Source organism: Triturus cristatus, chromosome 6, assembly GCF_964204655.1.
Source record: "Triturus cristatus chromosome 6, aTriCri1.1, whole genome shotgun sequence".
In the NCBI taxonomy this organism is placed as follows: domain Eukaryota; kingdom Metazoa; phylum Chordata; class Amphibia; order Caudata; family Salamandridae; genus Triturus; species Triturus cristatus.
The window spans coordinates 226182202-226205133 of NC_140589.1; the positions used below are offsets into that span (position 1 = coordinate 226182202).

At 45.7% G+C, this 22932-nt stretch overlaps 1 protein-coding gene across 3 annotated transcripts in view; it reads left to right on the forward strand.

Annotated features, from left to right (window-relative positions):
• The window catches only part of OPN5 (opsin 5), a 501550-nt gene that overhangs the window by 412042 nt on the left and 66576 nt on the right, over window positions 1-22932 (forward strand). For all 3 annotated transcript variants that reach the window (XM_085610579.1, XM_085610580.1, XM_085610581.1), the window contains exon 5: window positions 11608-11942. In XM_085610579.1, coding sequence (XP_085466705.1) covers window positions 11608-11942 — 335 coding nt within the window. The remainder of the gene's footprint in view (window positions 1-11607; window positions 11943-22932) is intronic.

The following is a 22932-nucleotide window of genomic DNA, read 5'->3' on the forward strand; positions in this document are numbered from 1 at the left end:
TCAACATGCGTCAACATAGATGTGAACACCATGTTAAACTGCATTTCCCCTTCACATTACAGAGGGAGAAACAACACCTCCTGCAGAGCAGTCCCAACCTATCTTCTCTGATGGTGAAGAGGACCACTACACCTTTGACTCCGACGCCCTCCAACAGCTCCAACAGCTCGTGGACAGCCTCCGCAGCCAACTTCCCGGAGCAGGGAATACCAGCCTAGCTGCTACGAGGAGAACACACCTCCTCACAGTACATACAGCAGGCAGCATCCACCACCACAGCTGCCTCCCAGGACCCCCACGAAGCACACATGGCCTTCCAACTCCATGTGTTGGGGTGCTAGGAGAAGCTGGCTTAACAGGTGTGGGTGGGGTTCAACCGCATGGCAGCCAAACTAGACGGCATACGTGGGTGTCTAAGTCCTATCAGGGACCACTCACAGTCCCTAACGTACACCAACAGTCTGCTCCATGCCCTTCAATGAACCATGGCTGACATCGCCAGAGTCCTGACTCAGAGACAAGAACGACTGTCCAGTCAGAGTGGCTCCAGCGAGCTCGCCCCGGAGTTGGGATTCACGCAGAGGCTCATGGAGGACAGGGAGTGGACACGGGCGGAAAGGGCGGATGCCACGGCTGCACAGCAGCGAGAGGTAGCTGGGTCCCTCAATGCCCTAAAGACCATCCTCATGGCATTGCTGCCACGAGGCCTGGCGCTGTTGCATGTTGCTGCTAACACTCCATCCACATCTCCGGCCCCTGATGTGTCAGTGCCACACAGTGCGGCACACATTCCACCTCCGGACCCTGAGGTGTCACTGCCACACAGTGCTGGAGACAGAACACCACCACCCACATGTGAGGCACCTGAAACAGCAGAGGACGAAGATGCGGATGAATCTGTCCTCGTGGTCGGAAGGAAATGGTAGCATTCATCTCCACTATATGGCCTGTTTCTGCTTGGTTCTGCCCTCTGCATCATCACCTTCCACTGTCCCCTGATGCACTCTGCGACACTCACCTTGGACCTCGACATGGACTGCCATATTCTGTTTGGTCACCTGAGGGACTCTGGCTGGCCATTGACAGGCTAGCGATGTAAAGTGGGGTTGGCATGGCCCTGTACTGCTCCAGCTACGATGCTCCATTGAATGTGCATTAAATATTCATTGTCACACCGATGTGTCATGTATATGATCTTGCAAGTGTGGGGGTATGGATGAATGTAGGGTCAATGATTCCCCCTTACGTCCATGTTGCTCATGTTGCGGGACTTGGGTCACAGGGTGACACATTGCCGATTGCGTTCCGGGTGGCGCCGACACTAGAACGAAGACACACGCATTAGCCACTTCCTTGTCCAGCCCAGAACGGAAGCACGCCCAGAGCCCCGGGGTCATTGTTCACACCCTTATGCTGGACTGGCATACGTCAGGCCAGCCCACTTCACTTATGCTCACGGGGGGATAACAACGCTACACAGCCCAGGTCTTCCCTGTAGGGATCTGTTGCTTTCAGGTCTAGTTGTCAGCATGCCACAGCCACTCCCTGGTGGCTGGTTCACATCCATTCAGCACCGGTGTCACAGGACATGTGACCCTCCCAATAAAAAGGGCCTGGCGCATGTGTTGGACGTCATTTCCACTCTGTAACTGGGTTTCTCCGTGTGGGTATCATTTCTGCCTGAGGGCCCAGGGCTCGGGCACAGCACATTGCCCGGTGCCGGGGGTGACATGATGGCGTCCGCACCACTGGACTCAATCATAAAGGGTCCAAGGCTTGCGTTGCACAGACTTGGTGGCACCGGATACCCTGCAGCAGGCACAGGCACACCGCTACGGGACGGTGTCTTTTGGTGCACTGAGGTAGGGGCACCTAAAGTGCTGAGCGGGTGTGCAGCCTGTGATGATGCTCCGTCCAGGCGGTCCGGAATGGTGGCATTAGTGTGAGCCCTGCTGGTCCGCAGTGTAGGCCTGAGCCACCGGGCAGTGCGGGCCTATCAATATGTGGCGTCGCCTTGCACTTCACAGAGTTCGTGGCACCTCTAGTGCTGAGCGGGTGTGTAGCCTGCGATGAGGCTGGGTGCACTGATATGTTCTCTGCCGTAGCAAAATCAAGACCCAGAATCAAGTGTGTGACCTGGTGGCCCGCGGTGCAGGGTTGCATGATGTGGAGGGTGCCATGGTCGCAGACCCCGGGCTTGGGGCTCCCAGCGGCACGTAGTGGGCCCTCTTGAAGACACGCCAGTGGCGGAAGGTGAGCAGGGAGGCCTGGTTGCGCAGGGGCAGGCAATCTCGGCTGGGTGGCGGGAGGGGCTGGGGTGCAGCAGCCTGTGTGCGCAGGGGCTGGCAAGCGCGGATGGCGTGTGCTACTCTATTGACCCCATCATTCATGTCTCTGGCAACTGTTTCAGATGAAGGACCTGGGGGACTGCAGTGTGCAACGGCACGTGGTTGGAGACACACTGGTGGCTGCAGATGAGCAGTGAGGCCTGGTTCTGCAGTGTCGGCACTCTCTCTCCCTCTTTTTCTCTCTCCCTCTCTCTCTTTCTCTCTCCCTCTCTTTCTCTCTCTCCCTCTCCCTCTCTTTCTCTCTCTCACTCTCTTTCTCTCTCTCCCTATCTTTCTCTCTCTCCCTATCTTTCTCTCTCTCCCTCTCTTTCTCTCTCCCTCTCTTTCTCTCCCTCTCTTTCTCTCTCTCCCTCTCTTTCTCTATCTCCCTCTCTTTCTCGCTCTCCCTCTCTCTCCCTCTCTTTCTCTCTCCCTCTCTTTCTCTCCCTCTCTTTCTCTCTCTCCCTCTCTTTCTCTCTCTCTCTCTTTCTCTCTCCCTCTCTTTCTCTCTCTCCCTCTCTTTCTCTTGCTCCCTCTCTTTCTCTCTCCCTCTCTTTCTTTCTCTCTCTTTCTCCCTCTCTTTCTTTCTCTCTCTTTCTCCCTCTCTTTCTCTCTCCCCCCTCTCTCTCTCTCTCTCTCTCTCTTTCGCTCTCTCTTTCTGTACTTTGATGGGTGTATGACACACCTTCTTATCTGTATTTCTGTCTTGCAGGCTGTGACTTACAGAATGCCCGGAGAAGATCCGCCATGCCTCTTCAAGATTGTTGTTTGTTGTTTAATCTGTAATAAAGTTTGTATTTGGATTATATGATTTGAATGTATGATTTCCATTTTTCTGACCGCATCTGTATGTTAGGTGTTGTGATTGTGCGACTTCAGGCAATTTGTTTGGTTCATGGTTTCGTGGTGTTGATGTGCATTCTCTTTGTCCAAAGGGAGTGGGGCAGGTGGTGGGGCCCTGGGGGTGGTGGTGGTGAGTGTTGTTTCCCTATTGGGGCTCCTGGCTGCATTTTCAGTTGCTCGGGGGCATCAGTTGTTCTTCATGTTTGGCTATGGGCTGTGCTCCCTTGGCTGCTGCCGGTTGTTGTCCGACTTTACACCAGGTCAGAGCAGGTGTTAATTTCCTGCTGCTAACGTGCCTTATTGCCTGTTTTAGGATCGTATCGCCGGTCTAGCTGGTCGTTGAGAATGTTGCGGAGTGGTGTTGTCACGGCTTTTTGCTCGGGAACGCTTACTCTGCATCTCATTAGCGATAGTTGCCGGGGTCATCTGTGGCGATGTTTTTGAGGATGCAAATGGCCGGAAAACTGGTGATATCGGCATGGAACGATGAATTTATCGTGACTTTGGCTCCGCTAAAGTGCCGATAACTCGGCGATAGATCCTTGAGAATATGCCCCATAATGTATTAACCTGACAAAAGTGCATATCCTTTTTTGTAAATAGTGTGTATAAAGATTTTTTAATGTTATTGAAACACTAGAAATCCCACAATGCCCCATTAAGGATAACGTGGGTATAAAAAGTGTAATAAAGAAAGGACTCACTAAGCATGAGAAAAGTCGTAGGAGGGCTGAAACGCGTTGCTTTGAGTGTTGTGTGAAGAATAAATTGAGCAATATCCAGCTCTGGAGTGCCGCGACCTTTGTTGTACAAAAAAAAAATATGTATATATATATATGCTGAAACCGGAACTCACGGGAGAGACCCAGGAGGGGCCATAAAAGAATGCATGCAATCAATGGTGCTTTCGAGTTATTCAGTTTCATCAGCTGTCATCCTCTGACGAAGGAGCCCCTGAGCTCTGAAACGCGTAAGGAGAACATTTCTTTTGGAGCTGAAATTGCCAGTTTGACAATAAAAGTCTTTTGCAAGCACTTTGCTGTTGGAGGCGTTCTTGCATCAGGGCAACTTGGTTTTTGGATATATATATATATATATAGAAAGAGAGAGAGAGAGAGAGAGAGAGAGAGAGAGAGAGAGAGAGAGAGAGAGAGAGAGAGAGAGAGAGAGACAGACAGCAGTCCCGCTCCTTGTTTCGAAGCAGGCACCGTCACCATGGATGACTTATCACCAAATTTTAATTCAAAAGGAGGCTTCTCACGCATTTCGGTGGACCCACAACCTTGCTCACATAGCCCAGCGCCATTATAGCTGGTTGCTTTATACACGCACATACACTGCAATGAGACGCAAAACAGCTTAAACTAAATATAATGACCATGTAAATAATACATATTGGCCAGATTAATGATGTAAGGTAAAATAAAACTTACAAATTCATCATGTAAGATTAGAAACAAAAAAGGTCGACTCTTTTGTTATGCTTTTCTCATAACCCATGAAAACCCATGAAATGTAGAACTGTTGCAGGGTGCGCCCATAGTGAGCATATTGAGAAAATATCTCGTCCGCACTAATGAACATGTGTCAAATACACCGTGGAGTTGCAATGTTGTATCCCAAACAAAGCATACAAAGTTACGTACACATAGTGATTCTTACATTATGCATTTTGCAAAGTTATGCACATGATAAGGATATCAACTATTATGCCCCAGAGGGCCTAGACCACAATCTGAAAACTCATCAGTATAACTTTACTGGTCTGTGTGGGTTTTGTACCCGCATTTAGTGTGTTGAATTGCATGTCTAATCTACATACGCTTGCCGAGTACCATGACACAAAATTACATAAAATAAAAAGAAGGGGGGGGGGGGTGAGAAAATTAAACATTCCATGCACCTCTGACTGCAGGAGCGGGTATATCGAGCTAGAGATGTACTGTTAACTCTGCTGTTTAGCATCAGTATATACTGCGATTCAAGTTTTCTTAATTGGAGCTCTCTATTGCCCATCTTGGGGATGGCATCAATGGTAAAGTACACTAGATCTTTTGCATTAACCTGATGACATTAATTTATGTGTCTTGCCACTGAATAGCTTTTGTCATTGTTGGCTATAGCTCTAAGGTGTTGCAAGATCCTGACATTGACCATGTGAATCATGCTTCCCATGTACTGATTGTGACAGGTATGCTCAAGTACATAGACTGCTTAATCACTTTTGCAGTTATATGATCCTCGGATCACTATAGTTGTTTCTCTAAGGAGTGACTGTATGTTTTTGGTATTGCGCCCATAACGACACGCTTTACACTTCAAACATTTCTGGCAGCCTCATTTTTCTCTCAGACAATCAGATCCGCTCCTAGCCTGTGGGGAATTCTGCACAAGATCTCTACGCATGGATTTAGCCCTTCTGAAAGATATAAGGGTAGCGCTTGGGCTATCAGGGCCTATTACTCGGTCACTTTTAATGATTTTCCCATTTCTATGTAAGATGTTCCGCAGTCTGGCGTGGTAGACCGAGTACCCTGTGATAAGACGTACCGGACCAGTGTCATTGGATTGTTTCTTTTTAGTTTTCACTTTTGCTTCTGCTGAATTCAACACTCTCTGGCTGTAACCAAGCACATTGAGTCTTTTAAATAGATCATTCTGCACCTCATATATATATATATCTTATTCCCGAATTCCAAATCTACCAGTGAGCGCACCACACTCCGTGGGTGCCGCTCTCTGTGAAGGTGGTTCCCTGGTAAAAATCCTGATTACAGCGGTCATCTCTGCCACTAATTAAGGAGCGGACTCTGAAGCAACTTTTATCAATGTTTTGTAATCCACAATGCACTGGTTTGACAGACGCGTTTCGGCACGGTCGCCTTCCTCAATGTATATATATATATATATATATATATATATATATATATATATATATATATGTTTGTTAATAATTTTGCCGCTGTTTGTCAAATCTTCAAGAAACTTCCCCCCAAAAAGTCTCATCCACCTCAGCTCCTTTCTGGAAGGTTTCACAATGATCCCTCAAGCGGGGACTGAGAAAAATGGGGGCCTGAAAATCCATCTTCTCCTTTCAATTTGAATTGAACAGCGATTCACAACAATTTGCTGAATGGAATTCCACCAACATTGTTGGAAAGTGAGATCTTTACCCAGAGAGCATGCTTGTTGCGATTGGGTTTAAATCTTTTCAGTAGTTTTTCAAAAAGTAAGGCTCAAAATGTATGTATATTTAATGTTGTTGTGCTAGGTACGGTGTATCTTAGGAAACGTTTTCAGTTCTATGTGCCTACCAGGCAGCTTCGCTCCTTCTCAATGCTGATGGCCTGCACCCCCAGGTTCCGCCATAAAAGAGTAGGCAGCAGCTCCCTTGCTTATAGGACAGCGATGGCCTGGAACCAACTTCCTTTTGATCTTCGCTGCCTGAAAGAGCCAAAAACCTTTAGCAAGAGACTTAAGACTTTTCTTTGTAATTAAATAGTCCTTCCTTTCTTCCCCACTCCTCAATGGGTTCGCGCCGAAAAACTCTTTGAGTAGCTGTGTGCACTACAAATGCTACAACATAACATAACTTTCACTGATCCGCTGCAAAGATATGTGGTGCTTCAAGCGTAAACCGCTAGAGATTGGCTGGCCACAACCTGAAGAAAATATTGTGGCCACCATATTAGGACTTGGGACTGGGTGACTGCGTCCTTAAAACAAAAAAAACAAAAAATTTAAAAATGCATACAGGGGCAGGGTAGTAATACCCTGTCCCCGTGGGTGTAGTGTGGGGTCCCAAATGAACCCCTACTGAGGTTTCAATTAAGGTCAGGCCCTGCACCCAGCCCAACACAATGCTTGGCCAAAGGCCATGCCACTCACAGGATTGAAATACCACAGTGGAATGGCCCTAGGCCAGAATCTACTCCCAACTGAACGCCGCGCACAGCCAAAGGCCGTGCCGGTGCATGGTGGACTGCTCATGGTGGGGGGGGTTGAGTGCAGGGGCTGGCCGGAGACCATACCCTGCCCCCAACCCCATGGGGTGGCACAGGGTTAGTATAGCGTGGTATGGTAAAAAATACTTTATGTTAAAAAAAATCTCTGGAAATTCACTGAAAAAAACTAATTTTGAATGTGATGTTATAGTTAGGTATTTTTCATGGGAACCTGTAAAGAACATGACTAACCAGAATGGCCCTCCCAGTGCTAAAAAATAGGGGCCGATTACAATGTTGGCCAGAAAGGCTCCGAATGGCATTTGGTGAATCGCAGTCCGTGTCAGAAGCCTTATTTCCGACAGACTCAGAATATTTTTCGACAGACCGGTTACGATGGTCAAAAACCATTCAGACTCTCTGGGTCGGTTCCGACTCATGTCCGAACGGCATTCGGAGGAACCGAGTCATCGCAGTCTACTCATACGACTCTACAGACAGAATTTCCGACCGAGCAATTACGATGTCGGATTCAGACAGCCTTTCCGAATCGGTCTGACTGACACGAATCAGCTGTCGGACTCCAACTTTGGGGGCCCGTAGCAAGCCCCTCCTCACCTGGAGGCCTCTGGTTGGGGGACATGGGGGTACCCATGGGTCCCCTCTTTCCAACTATGCACAGTGAGGGTGGCAGGCACCATGGGGTGCCCACCACAGGTTGCAAGGTTTTCCATGCCCACTCCTTTTTCATATGGGGGCTGTGTTGTCGGTCCGAACACAGCCTCCCATTGAAGTCAATGGGAGTCCGACCAAACGGGGTTCGGAAACATCGTAAACGGTCGGTCCGACTCCCCGAATCTGATTCAGTCGGAAACGATTCCGAGACCGAGTTGGTCAGAATGCTTTATAACCAACATCGTAATGAAGACCATAGTTCAGTAGTCTATCTCTTCCATAAACAGCCAGGTTTTAAGCCGCTTCCTAAAACACCCATCATATTTCAAACCCAATTGGTCGCACACTGCTACACCTACCAGTCGTGTTCCCCCAATGAGAATGGTCCCTGAAGGTCAGCGTCGGCGGATACACCTATGCTCGAGTGTGAATGCAAGTATGCGTGGCGTGTGCCATCCCTGGACACGTGTTTCGAGGTAGTTGCCTCTCGTCAGCAGGGAGCAGGAAAATGAGTGTGGGGTTGCTGTGTAAGCTGCTAAAATCGTTATCAGGTCTAGTGCCTCTCGTAGCGCGCAGGTGCGTAACCAAAGTCCGTCGACTTCACCGGCTCAGAAGAGCCTGAATAAAATTAAACCCAATTGGTCGCACACTGCTACACCTACCAGTCGTGTTCCCCCAATGAGAATGGTCCCTGAAGGTCAGCGTCGGCGGATACACCTATGCTCGAGTGTGAATGCAAGTATGCGTGGCGTGTGCCATCCCTGGACACGTGTTTCGAGGTAGTTGCCTCTCGTCAGCAGGGAGCAGGAAAATGAGTGTGGGGTTGCTGTGTAAGCTGCTAAAATCGTTATCAGGTCTAGTACCTCTCGTAGCGCGCAGGTGCGTAACCAAAGTCCGTCGACTTCACCGGCTCAGAAGAGCCTGAATAAAATTAAACCCAATTGGTCGCACACTGCTACACCTACCAGTCGTGTTCCCCCAATGAGAATGGTCCCTGAAGGTCAGCGTCGGCGGATACACCTATGCTCGAGTGTGAATGCAAGTATGCGTGGCGTGTGCCATCCCTGGACACGTGTTTCGAGGTAGTTGCCTCTCGTCAGCAGGGAGCAGGAAAATGAGTGTGGGGTTGCTGTGTAAGCTGCTAAAATCGTTATCAGGTCTAGTACCTCTCGTAGCGCGCAGGTGCGTAACCAAAGTCCGTCGACTTCACCGGCTCAGAAGAGCCTGAATAAAATTAAACCCAATTGGTCGCACACTGCTACACCTACCAGTCGTGTTCCCCCAATGAGAATGGTCCCTGAAGGTCAGCGTCGGCGGATACACCTATGCTCGAGTGTGAATGCAAGTATGCGTGGCGTGTGCCATCCCTGGACACGTGTTTCGAGGTAGTTGCCTCTCGTCAGCAGGGAGCAGGAAAATGAGTGTGGGGTTGCTGTGTAAGCTGCTAAAATCGTTATCAGGTCTAGTACCTCTCGTAGCGCGCAGGTGCGTAACCAAAGTCCGTCGACTTCACCGGCTCAGAAGAGCCTGAATAAAATTAAACCCAATTGGTCGCACACTGCTACACCTACCAGTCGTGTTCCCCCAATGAGAATGGTCCCTGAAGGTCAGCGTCGGCGGATACACCTATGCTCGAGTGTGAATGCAAGTATGCGTGGCGTGTGCCATCCCTGGACACGTGTTTCGAGGTAGTTGCCTCTCGTCAGCAGGGAGCAGGAAAATGAGTGTGGGGTTGCTGTGTAAGCTGCTAAAATCGTTATCAGGTCTAGTACCTCTCGTAGCGCGCAGGTGCGTAACCAAAGTCCGTCGACTTCACCGGCTCAGAAGAGCCTGAATAAAATTAAACCCAATTGGTCGCACACTGCTACACCTACCAGTCGTGTTCCCCCAATGAGAATGGTCCCTGAAGGTCAGCGTCGGCGGATACACCTATGCTCGAGTGTGAATGCAAGTATGCGTGGCGTGTGCCATCCCTGGACACGTGTTTCGAGGTAGTTGCCTCTCGTCAGCAGGGAGCAGGAAAATGAGTGTGGGGTTGCTGTGTAAGCTGCTAAAATCGTTATCAGGTCTAGTACCTCTCGTAGCGCGCAGGTGCGTAACCAAAGTCCGTCGACTTCACCGGCTCAGAAGAGCCTGAATAAAATTAAACCCAATTGGTCGCACACTGCTACACCTACCAGTCGTGTTCCCCCAATGAGAATGGTCCCTGAAGGTCAGCGTCGGCGGATACACCTATGCTCGAGTGTGAATGCAAGTATGCGTGGCGTGTGCCATCCCTGGACACGTGTTTCGAGGTAGTTGCCTCTCGTCAGCAGGGAGCAGGAAAATGAGTGTGGGGTTGCTGTGTAAGCTGCTAAAATCGTTATCAGGTCTAGTACCTCTCGTAGCGCGCAGGTGCGTAACCAAAGTCCGTCGACTTCACCGGCTCAGAAGAGCCTGAATAAAATTAAACCCAATTGGTCGCACACTGCTACACCTACCAGTCGTGTTCCCCCAATGAGAATGGTCCCTGAAGGTCAGCGTCGGCGGATACACCCATCATATTTCATCTTCCTTAAGCCTAAAGAGCATTTCATAATTTAGTTAGCAGATACATGAAGGACCAGCCTTCATTTCTCACTTTCTGAACTCCCATAATCAATGCCAGATGTAGGAGTTTTATGAATAATTAGGTATGGTAATAATATCAGATTTTTTTTTTTAAATTACAAAAAGTTGAAGTGACGTTATAGTTACTTGACAATGTCGGTTGCAACATACCATTCTACACTAAAAGAACACCGACATTCACAAGGTATAATTGCCTGAAGTAACTATAACTCCTGCCATGAAGAACTAAAACTCCCACCCTCACATCCACTGCTTATACCCTCAAATATTACTCATGACATGTTCAATGACAGCAATAATAACATCTCTGATGATATCTGAAATTACATACTTTATGACAACATTGTGCATTGATGGAGTCGCAAGTTATAGCTACTTCATAGCGAGAGTTATAGTTACCTGAATATAATTAGTAATGTCATCAATGCTGTCATTTAATATGTCATTAGTGATGTAATATATGAGGTCATAAGCCGTGCATGAAGGGGGTGCATTTTATAGGTTGTTCACTAAACTGTAACTTGCATATTTCAGTAGTTTTTGAGTTTTTTTTTCAATGTTAGCTCATGTCTCATTCCAACACCTAACTATAACGTCACTTTAATCATTGCTTTTTCAGTGAATTGTCATATAGGTAAAATCATTTACTAGCAGTCCCTTGTCCATGGAAGCACAGATAGATCAGTAGACAAAAAAAATGTAGCTTCTGTATTAGGGTATGGTCTAAAGCTGAGCCACTGTTGGATCATACAAGAAGGAATATGACAGTCTATGGGAAATATGGTCAGTGTACCAGCAAATGCGCTCTGGTAAAAAAGTGCAACATACTCTTATCCTACTCACGAACTATTCCATAATTTTCAGGATTAAGTCACTCCTACTCACAGAAGAAACTTTCTGAATGAGCCAAACATGTCACATTAAGATATAGCACAGTACTTTAAGCTCATATAAAGTTCACAGTCCCATTGAATATCAAAGGAGAATCCACTTGTCTGAGATTGAAGGTCGATGTTGCATGTAGTCCACTTTAAGATATTGTTAAAAAGATACAAGTAATGTACAGTATGCACTAGAGAAATACCATCTATTCAGTATAGTGCACCATGGTATTAGTTTGACTGAGTTCATTTAATTAGGTTCTAATTTTCAAAAAGTTGATTCTATTTTTGGCAACCTAATTCATACTTAACATTTTATATCCTCAGGCAACTGGCTGAAGAGGCACCATGCATTTATCTGCCTGGGAATCATTTGGTCCTATGCGTCATTCTGGGCTACTTTGCCATTGGTCGGAGTGGGAAACTACGCCCCCGAGCCCTTTGGAACATCATGCACTTTGGATTGGTGGCTTGCGCAGGCCTCGAGGAGTGGTCAGGCCTTTGTCTTGTGCATGCTGGTTTTTTGCCTCTTGCTGCCAACTGCAGTCATTGTCTTTTCCTATGTGCAAATAATTGCTAAAGTCAAGTCATCTGCCAAAGAAGTTGCTGTTTTCGATTCCAGGATTCAAAATAATCATGCACTGGAAATAAAACTTACCAAGGTACACCCCTATTTTCTATATCCTGTTTACATTAGGCATAAATACATCTGATACTGCTCTTAGTCTGAATGACTCAGTATAACTTAAAAGTGTTTGTCACCTATAAACCATGGGCCATATTTATGGCCAAGTCACACAGTACAGCGCAGCAAGTCACCTTGCTGCGCTGCCTGACAGGGAAAGGGCAGGAATGCACATATTGAAGTCAATACGGTACATTCTTGCTTTTTCCCCTATGCTGGTGCCCTTTCGGCTGCCTAGCACCAATGCAGGCATGTGCAAGGGTGCCTGCGTTGTAAGGATGATTGTTTTTGTGCATGAAGGGGCACCTTCCTGTAAAAAAACAATCTCCTGAGGCTTTTTCCTCTTTCTATGTGTGCTGCAGAATGCAGCAAACATAAAAAGAGTAAAGAACTAGGAGAAATAAACCTATTTTTCCTCGCTACGCCTCACCTGGGGAGGCGTAGGTTTTTTGCACATTTCCCGGTCTACCACTTCTGGTAAATCTGGTAATGCGTCAAAATCCATGGATGTTGCTTTGTAACACCCATGCCACGCCCATTGAAACGCCTTCCTGGCGCAGAGTAATGCAACGCAGCAATTTGTACTGCGTTGCATTACTTAAGAGTTATGAAGCCACACAGGGCCATGCAAGGGGGCCTTGCGTGGCTTCATAAATCTCACTTTTCATTTGCTTCGCTCTAGCACCATTTTGCCTGGTGCAAGAGCTACGCAAAGGGGCTCATAAATATGTCCCTTAGTCTCTGCTTGTTAAAATGTAACTTTTTGTTAAAATCAGGAGTAATTATTTTAAAAGAAATGGTTAGCTGCAAGATAATACCTACATTTAAAAAAAGTATAACTATTGATAACGTGCATTTTGCAGCATAGTTTTTATTATATTGGCTGTTTTTCCCGTTCACCTTTCTGATGGACAGGGTGGTAAATAACAGACATTTCAACATTTATGTGTAAGTGGGAGACCTAATAACTGTATAGACTCCTCTTCTTTACTTTCCTATTGCAGTCACGTTCAAACGTTCATTAGTGCCTGTAACAAAGAAAAATCTTCTCCACCCGCTTGTAATAACTGCTTAGAACCATGCAGTGTTGTCAACAGTGCTTAATTTGAGCCGGTGGTTGCCGGTGGGGCCCCCACATTTATTTTTGAAGACCGGCACTTATATTTCTGCAAGGAATGGAAAATCAAGCAAAGCAGAAAGACAGGAGACGAGAAAGACAGAAAAATTATCATGAGAGGAGAAAGCAAGCGTCTGTAAGAGTCGGATAATAGGACAGGGAGTGTCTAGTGGTGGATTAAAGCGGCCTGAGGTGACTTCATGACTATGCAGCCTTGGTATTCGGTGCACCGACATTTAATTGCAGTGGCAGAGTGTTTCAGAGCAGAGCTTTGTGCACTGACATTCATTCCATTACAAATTAAGCACTGGTTGTCACTGTACTTTCTCCTCTATTATCTGTCCTGTGTTGTGGCAATGATTTAGATCTCTAATTCACACCAAACCCTAAGACCTCACCTGCAGGATTAAGGAGTACCTAGCTTCATATCAAGAGGAACAAATCATGTAGATAACTTCAATTCTGACTGCCAGCACCTCCTCGCCCTACCTGCCTCACATACAAGACACTTAAAGCAGGCTGGCAGAGAGGAGGCAGTAAGTGGATAGGCCTTGTTGCTTCTGGATATATTTGCAGGTTATGACCATCTCTCTAAAGATTCCACATTTATTCTGCATATCTGCAGGTATATTATGTGTTTCATATGGATGAGCGTGTGTATTATCAATGAGAACTTGCCTCAAAGGGCAGAGGGATAGTGTGTTTGTACGGAAGAAAGAAATATTATTTCTTTTGAAAGCCCTCACCCACCAACCTAATTGGTGGCATGTTTCATCATCGGGCTCCACCCGGTGACACCGAATGTGTCCCGGGTGTGCTTCAACGCCTGTTTACAGTGGAGCTGGTTTTGTGGTAAATGAGTGTGCAGTGATAGCGTGTGAGTGTGAATTAAAAACTTTCCTCGGGTCCCAATTACTATACTAGGTAATTTTATTAGCCGGCCCTTGGCAGTGTTAAAAACAAGGCAATGGATGTGTTGTGGAGTTATCTATGGTCTCCCACATCCTGTGTGGTCAACATGTTTCAGCCAGGCCTTGGTAATAAGCTGGCTTTCTTCAGGACTTATAAGTGTGTGAAGTGGTCATGAAGTGATTTAAAAAGGCAGGGTCAGGAATTGAGTGTAAGTGACCCGCTATGTGTTGCACTCGCTAAGGTGCAATATGGGCAAGAGGGTGCTTCCCTCTCTGCTTTGTACCTGTAAAAAGAAAGGACATAAAACAATACAAACAAGCACATAATGAATGGAAATTAGCATCCCAGAATGCACATGTATCTTATGTGCTTAAATGCCATTGTGTCCGTGTAGTAACCATAATGCTAAAAAAGTGGCGCGGTACGGACTCTGACATGGTAGTTGGTCGGCAGTAAAAGCTATATGTGCATATAATCAATAGCGGAATCACGCCATGCTGCCCAATTGGTGGCGGACAGTTAAAAGATTACAAATGCTTACTCTTGAGATTATCAGAGCAAAGCTTCATGAGTATCTGGCATTGGGGTCGGCTTAGACACGCCTTCTATTAAGTTAAAGAGGAGACATACAAAAAGGTGAGTGAAGTCGCCTAGAGATCAAATAGAGGATCTCCCGTGGCCTCGAGAGTCAGCAAGTCCTTACAGTCCCTACTTACTTGGGTGAAGCTCGGTCCCCACGTCAGCACCTACTTGGTATGTGTTATATCCTGAGTATTACATTTAATTGTAATCAGCCTAGGTCTTCCTAGCTGCTCAGCCAGAGTGACAGATGGTGACGGAATGTTGGTGTGATTGTGTGTAAGTCGCCCTGCGCCTCACGTGTTGTCCTGGGTAAGTCGCCCTGCGCTTCAGATGTTTTGTGTAAGTCGCCCTGCACCTCACGTGTTGTCCTGTGTAAGTCGCCCTGCGCTTCAGATGTTGTGTGTAAGTCGCCCTGCGCCTCACGTGTTGTCCTCTGTAAGTCGCCCTGCGCTTCAGTTGTTGTGTGTAAGTTGCCCTACGCATCACGTGTTGTCCTGTGTAAGTCGCCTGTGCTTCAGATGTGGTCGTGTGTAAGTCGCCCTGCGCCTCACTGTGGTCCATATTGTGGTACACGTGTATCTGTAGTGTTGGTTCACCCTGGTCTGCTTCTGGCCTTGGGTGTTTGTCGTGGGGTGTGTGCACCCTTCACTACTTTATTTTCAAATGTTCATGGGGAAGGATGGGGTTATTGCTAGTTTGTAATTTAAATTGCTTGACAATTTTTATTCCTTCCCAAAAGTACGCAGTGTTAGTCTGTTTCTCTGCGTTTTAACATCGTTTGTGATTTTATAATTTATTTCACGCTTTGAAATGACTTAATCTTCATGAGAGAGGATGGGGGATTTTGATGCATGTTTTTATATGTCGTATTTTGCCCATCTTTTCTTTATTTGCATTGTTCTCTCCTTTGTGATGTTTTACTTTTAGTTACATCCTTGAGTTACGAACATTACTGCTTCTCTTGTGTAAAGTTCTCTGCTTTAGTATTGTAATCTTTGTTTTCATTTTAAAAGGAAAGGGATAATGTTATATCCTGAGAATTACATTTAATTGTAATCAGCCTAGGTCTTCCTAGCTGCTCAGCCAGAGTGACAGATGGTGACGGAATGTTGGTGTGACTGTGATGCGTGGAATGCCTGGGTGCCTGAGTGGATGTGTGGATGACAGTTGGAGATGGGCTGAGCAGCTAGGCAGGCTGATCCTGGTGGGGCTGGTGTAGGAGCTGGTACATTGCTGATCCTTGATTCATACCACTTGACTTGGAACTAATAAAGAAGACTTAGAAACTTACAACATGGCTACCAGTGTCTTCATGTAGAGAGCACAACAGTATGCATCGGATCTCCATGGATGTTCACCCTCAGTGTTCTCAGGCCTAAATACTCCCCACCATGTGCCTGCTGGAACCACTTCCTCAATTGTGTGAGTAGCGTCTGCAGTGGGAGAAGAGGAAAGACTAGGCCCTCACTGTGTAGGTAGACATAGAGGAAAGACCTCACTAGGTGTAGTACATAGACATAATGGAAAGTCTAGGCCCTCACTGTGTAGGTAGACATAGAGGAAAGACCTCACTATGGGCCTCATGTAGGTAGCCAAATACCGGTCGGTAACGGACGATTTTCGGTAATTATACCGTTACCGACCGGTATTTTGGCTTTTGGTATGTAGGGGGATCATTTTTGTATTCGGTAATTTACCGAATCGGTAAAATTACCGAATCGGTAATTCCGAATACAAAAATGAGATGTAGGGGGAGTGTGTGGGTGTTTTCTGGAGTCGGTATTTACCACCAACTAATAGTTGGTGGTAAATGAAGAATGGATGTTGAAAAGCATTTTTAAGCGCTTAGAAGTGTGCAATGTGGCAGACATACATGCCCTTAGGGCATGTATGTGTGCCACATGTGCACACATGGCCGAATCAGGGGTGCAACAGGGTGTCAATGTGACACCCTGCCACCCTTGCATGTGCTCCCCCATTACCGAATCGGTATTTACCGATTCGGTAATGAGGCATACCTTCCCATCAATGGGAAGGTATGCCTCATTACCGAATCGATAAATACCGATTCGGTAATTACCGAATTTTTCCGAATCGGTAATATTTACCGACTCATTACCTACATTGCATTTACCACTTCATAAATACCGAATCGGTATGATTCGGTATTTATGAAGTGGTAAATGCCAGCCCACCTACATAAGGCCCTATGTGTAGTACTGTTTTCTTCAGTTGAGGACAATAAAGATTGGGTTATGAAAGTTAAAGGTAAAAATTATCGCTTCAGATTATGATTATTTAATTGGGGTGCGATAGATGGGCTACGTGCACCTGTATACTTGGAGCTGGGTAAATTATATATACATGCCCAAATCGCCCAGAAAATGGGTATTTGTTAAAACTAAAGTTTTGTCACTTTTTACTGAGACTATGCTGCACACAGTAGAGTGTATTAGGATTTGTCAAATGGGATTAGAGCAGTGCTTGGGTAACAGGCATCGTACGGTCCAGGTAAGCTGTGTTCACGACCTGGTGAGAACCTCAGTCATTAGTATATTTGTGGGCTCAAGAATTCAGACTGTGCCAGGGGATATTGTCGTTTAACCCTTGTAGGTGGGTGGACAGGCGGTAAATCCAACATTGTTCTTCTTTGAGCAAAAATTTGCTGTTGTTTGTGTTATGACAGTCAATATGTTCCACTACAGTCCAGGACATGTCATTAGTTGGATATCCTTTTTGGAGGTAATGGTCTGTTAGTTTGCTAATGCTTTTTTTACACCTGATGGTACTACGGTGCTCCACAATTCTTGTTTTGACTTTGCGCGTAGTCATACCAATGTAGCGTAGTCCACATGGACATTTGATCAAGTAGACTACATTGGATGAGTTGCAATTCGTATGTTTTATTTGTCGCCATATTTTTCCACAATCGCCACATGGATAGTGCCCGACCACATCAGGGAGGCCCCAGGCATTGAGTACCGAGTTTGTAGTGATTTTTTTGGTCACTTTGGGTCTCGTGGAGACTAGTCGGTCTTTGAGGCTGCTGTCTCTTTTGTACGCAAAAAGCAGTTGGTCCCAGTTCGTTTCCCCAGTGTTTAAGATTCCCCAGTTCTTTCTGATTATTTTAGACACCATGTTCGATGCCTCATTATAAGTGGTGACACATGTCAAGTGGGCTGTGGTTTCCTCCCGCGTGTTGTCTTCCAGGAGAGCATCTCTATTCTGATTGCGGGCCCGTTTTTTTGTGTTTTGGACCATTTTGTCGGGGTTCCCCGCTCACTTAATTTTGTGGCCAGCTGCGTTGATTGCTTTTAGTAGTCTGATACATTGCTACAATTTCCACGTATGCGTAGAAATTGGCCTAAGGGGAGGTTCTCCCTGAGGGCCTGGGAATGGAAGCTCTCAAATTGTAACAGTGAATTTCTGGCCATGGGTTTGTAGTATGTTGTGGTTTTTAGCCTACCTGCCTCTGCCTCAATGTTGAGGTCCAGAAAATCAATGTTTGTGGGGCTGGCTGTGCTGGTAAATCGTAAGTATGGCTCACGGTCATTGAGCCAGGTGAGAAAGGTGGCTCTGGTGTCTTGCGACCCAGACCAGATCATGAGAATATCGTCGATCTATCAACGCCACAGCTTGATGTTGTGAGAGTGAGGGTTGACAGTTGTTAGCATGAGTGTGTTTGCTCAAAATGATGGACGTACAGGCCCGCTACACTGCGGGCGAAGACGCTGCCCATTGATGTGCCATTGGTCTGAAGGTAAAATTCACCCTCAAACTCAAAATAGTTATCTTTTAGCACCGATGTGGCACATTTCAGGATAAAGGCCTCGGGGTGGTATATTCCCACTGGGTCTCCATCAGGATGTTGTGGAGCACTTGTAAGGTGGCATCTCTATATCTAGCCCCACTAAGAGTTGTGAAGTGGGGTCAAACTCCTGGTCTTTTATGACATTGAGAAGATGTTTGGTATCTCTTATATATGTGGATGCTTTTTGTACCAGTGTATTTAAGAAGAAATCGCAGTACCTGGAGAGAGGTTCAAGGAGGGAACCGATCCCCGAGACAAAAGGCCTACCGGGTGGTGGTCTGGTCTCTTTGTGTATCTTGTGGACGGTGTAGAAGTATGGTACCTTGGTGTTGTCAACGCAAAGGTAGTCTGCCTCCTGTTTGGAGATGTGTTAATTTTCTTCTGCCTTTTCAACTAGAGATTTGATAGTCGATCGTAGGTCATTTGTGGGATCATCTCTCAGGCGTCTGTAATTGCGAGAGTCACTAAGTAACCCTCTGCACTCCTCAGCGTTGTCCTTCTTGTTCTGAATTGCAATTCCGCCCCCTTTGTCGGCTGGTTTTATGGTTAAGTTCGGGTTGTCTTGTAGCTTGCAAACTATTTACCTTTCTTCCTTGGAAAGGTTATTGTAGGTCTTGGGTTGTTCCATCCTCTCGACTTCGTTGTAGACTGCTTGTTCAAACGTGGTGATTTCCACGGGAGTGCTAGTTGGTGGTGGTAAGAACGTTGATTAATTGTCAGGCTCGTTTCATTATTGTTGGTGTTAATAGTAGGCTCTGTGGCTGATTGCTTTTCAAAGAATGCTCTCAATTTGAGTTTGCGGGAGAATTCAGCCAGTTCGGTGTGTAGTTGAAACTTGTCTAGCCATGTGGTAGGTACAAAGGACAGGCCTTTATTGAGTACGTCTTCTTCTTTCTGTGTAAGGGGAATTGAGGATAAATTGAATACCAGGGATGTGGGTTTCGGATCTTGCGTTATTAGCGATGTCTGCTCACCCCTTGTTGTGGTTCTCTCGTCTTGTTCCTGGTGTTGGCACTCACTGGTCCTTCTTCCTCTGCCCAATGGACCTGTTGTTGGTTCCTTCGTCGTCCTCTTGGTCTCCGGCCACGTCCTAAAAAAGGTGGCCTTTGGTTATTTTGAAAGAAGGGTTGGGGTCCGAAGTGATACATGGGGGGCCACCCAAAGTATGGATTTTGGGGTGGGTGGGCAAACGACGGAAGTCCATAGTTAGGACCTTGAAAAGCTGGCATGCCCCATGGTTGTTGCCACTGTTGTTGTCGTCCCTTCCCTCTAGATTTGTGTGAGCCTGCGCTGGAATCACTTGAGATCGAGCTGTTATCCCCCAAAGTGTCACTGGATCTGTCTTGCTTTTGGGGAGCAGTGTAGTTATTCTCTGTGTAGGGATACATTTTTGTGTACGAGAATTTTTTAAGGTCTTTTTGAAATTTGGTAATTTTCGCCGGTGTAAGGTACTCTTTATATTCCGCCATTTCTTTATTTGATTTGTCGAGTTTTTTCTTGAAAGTCCCTACTTACTTGGGTGAAGCACGGTCCCCGTGTCAGCCCCTACTTGGTATGCATCGGATCTCCCATTTGACAAATCCTAATACACTCTAGAATGCGCAGCATAGTCTCAGTAAAAAGTGACAAAACTTTTATTTTAACAAATACCCATTTTCTGTGCGATTTGGGCATATATATCATTTACCCGGCTCTCAGTATCCAGGTGCACGTAGCCCATCTATCGCACCCCAATTAAATAATCATAATCTGAAGAAGATAATTTTTACCTTTTACTTTCATAACCCAATCATTATTGTTCCTCAACTGAAAATAGTCTTTTCACTATGTCTATGTACTACACATAGTGAGGTCTTTCCTCTATGGCTACCTACACAGTGAGGGCCTAGTCTTTCCTCTATGTCTATTCCTCTTCTCCCACTGCAGACACTACTCACACAATTGAGGAGGTAGTTTCATCTGGCACATGGTGGGGAGTATTTAAGCCTGAGTACACTGAAGGTGAACATCCACGGAGATCCGATGCATACCAAGTAGGTGCTGACGCGGGGATCGAGCTTCACCCAAGTAAGTAGGGACTGTAAGGACTTGCTGACTCTCGAGATCCTCTATTTGATCTCTACGCGACTTCACTCACCTTTTTGTATGTCTCCTCTTTAACTTAATAGAAGGCGTGTCTAAGCCGACCCCAATGCCGGATACTCATGATGCTTTGCTCTGATAATCTCAAGAGTAAGCATTTGTAATCTTTTAACTGTCTGCCACCAATTTGGCAGCATGGCGTGATTCCGCTATTGATAATATGCACATATAGCTTTTACTGCCGACCAACTACCACGTCACAGTCCGTACCGCGCCACTATTTTAGCATTATGGTTACTACACGGACACAACGGCATTTAAGTACATAAGATACATGTGCACTCTGGGATGCTAATTTCCATTCATTATGTGTTTGTTTATATTGTTTCATGTCCTTTCTTTTTACAGGTACAAAGCAGAGAGGGAAGCACCCTCTTACCCATATTGCACCTTAGCGAGTACAACACATAGCGTGTCAATTACACTCAATTCCTGACCCTGCCTTTTTAAATCACTTCACAAGCACTTCACACACTTATAGGTCCTGAAGAAAGCCAGCTCATTACCAAGACCTGGATGAAACATGTTTACCACACAGGATGTGGGAGACCATAGATAACTCCACAACCCATCCATTGCCTTGTTTTTAACACTGCCAAGGGCCCGCAAATCAAATTACCTAGTATAGGAATTGGGACCCGAGGACAGTTTTTAAGTCACACTCACACGCTTTCACTGCACACTCATTTACCACGAAACCAACTCCACCGTAAACAGGCGTTGAAGCACACCCGGGACACATTCAGTGTCACTGGGTGGAGCCCGATGATGAAGCATGCCACCAACTAGGTTGGTGGGTGAGGGCTTTCAAAAGAAATAATATTTCTTTCTTCTGTACAAACACACTATCACTATGCCCTTTGAGGCTAGTTCTCATTGATAATACATATATTCCAGGGGAAGTGAGCTAGCCCTGCTGTTCCTCCCTCTCCCCTTGATACCTAATCATATGGATGAGCCCCAGACTAAATAGGGGTAATGGTGTGACCATACCTTATACGTCTATAATATTTTGGTTGTGGTTGAGTTTTTTTCCCTCTGTTTTTCTAGCAAGTTTTAAGTTCTCTTTCAACAGAGTATCAATTCATCACCCAAGGTTGACTGACTTTCTCCCACCTTAAAGATAAATGGTAGAAATATAAATAGTTCTCTCCATTTAGGTTCTGTACATGGGAAGAAACAACTGAGAAGGCAAGTATGTAAAAGTATTTTTTATTAGTAAAGTAGCTTTCTTACCTATCACAACTCCCTGTACAGAGCACCGATCTAAACAGATGTCGTAGCCAGTCTCATCTGTCTACGCTCCTCTAGGCGCTTAAGATTCTCACAGTGACAGTCCTCCTTTCTCTTTCTCTAATGGAATTCTCTGCTTGCCTAGACAGCCCTCACTATTCCCAAAAACACAATGACACAAACCATGACTATCACTATTGGTTTCAAGATATAACCAAGGATTCCTCTTCCAAGATTTGCAAACCAACTTCCAACCTTTCCAATCCTTTCCCAACCTTATCCCAGCTTCACTTAGTCGCCAATTCATGTATTTCATGATGTATCTCAGTGATGTTACTTATGTACTTCCTCAGATCCTTACTGTGGTCTGGTATGTAGGTGAAGCACTGTTGGTCCTTCAACATTTTACAAACTCTGCCCTCTTTTTCTAACAACACATCTAAAGCAAGACATTTTTGCATGACCATAGCCCTTATCGAAACCATCTCTCCATCTACGAGCAAAACGTCTGAGCTGTATTGACTGACAAACTATCTACTATAGTTGACAACCTTCTAATTTTGACATCCTTTAAGACCATTCCCAAACTAGTTATATTTGCTCCAAATATATCTCCCACAATCTCCCTTGCACTAGTTTCCCGTTTCTCTCTATTTGATGACTTCCCTTCCAAATTATTTAAATCTTCTACCTGGTATATCTTTGGAAATACAACAGCCACATAACAAGTACCATACCATTTGTTCGGCAGTCGGACATATGTATTTCTCCCACATACAAAGTATACATTTGGCACCACTTAAACTTCTTTTTGCAAGAACTTCTTCGAAGAAGCATCAATCAGAAATGTGTGTTCACACGCACTTTGTCCCACAAAAATGGTGTCATGTACACATCTGTACCCGTCGAATGCAAAGCTTGCCTTGTGGTCCCCAATCTAAAGCTATTGGACCGTAACTTCCCTTAGTCCTTGGTCCATTTGAAAACGTCCTGCCTACTATCAAGTTTAACTGTTAATCACCTATGTCTGTCTTCTACTTAATCTACAAACTTTTTCTCTATCTCTGTTAATGTACAAGTCAAGTTGTGTCTATGTGCATAAGCCATGTCTAATGTAATTGTAGATACAAAATACTTTCCCATTCTCTTTTCCTACGTATAGTAATCATA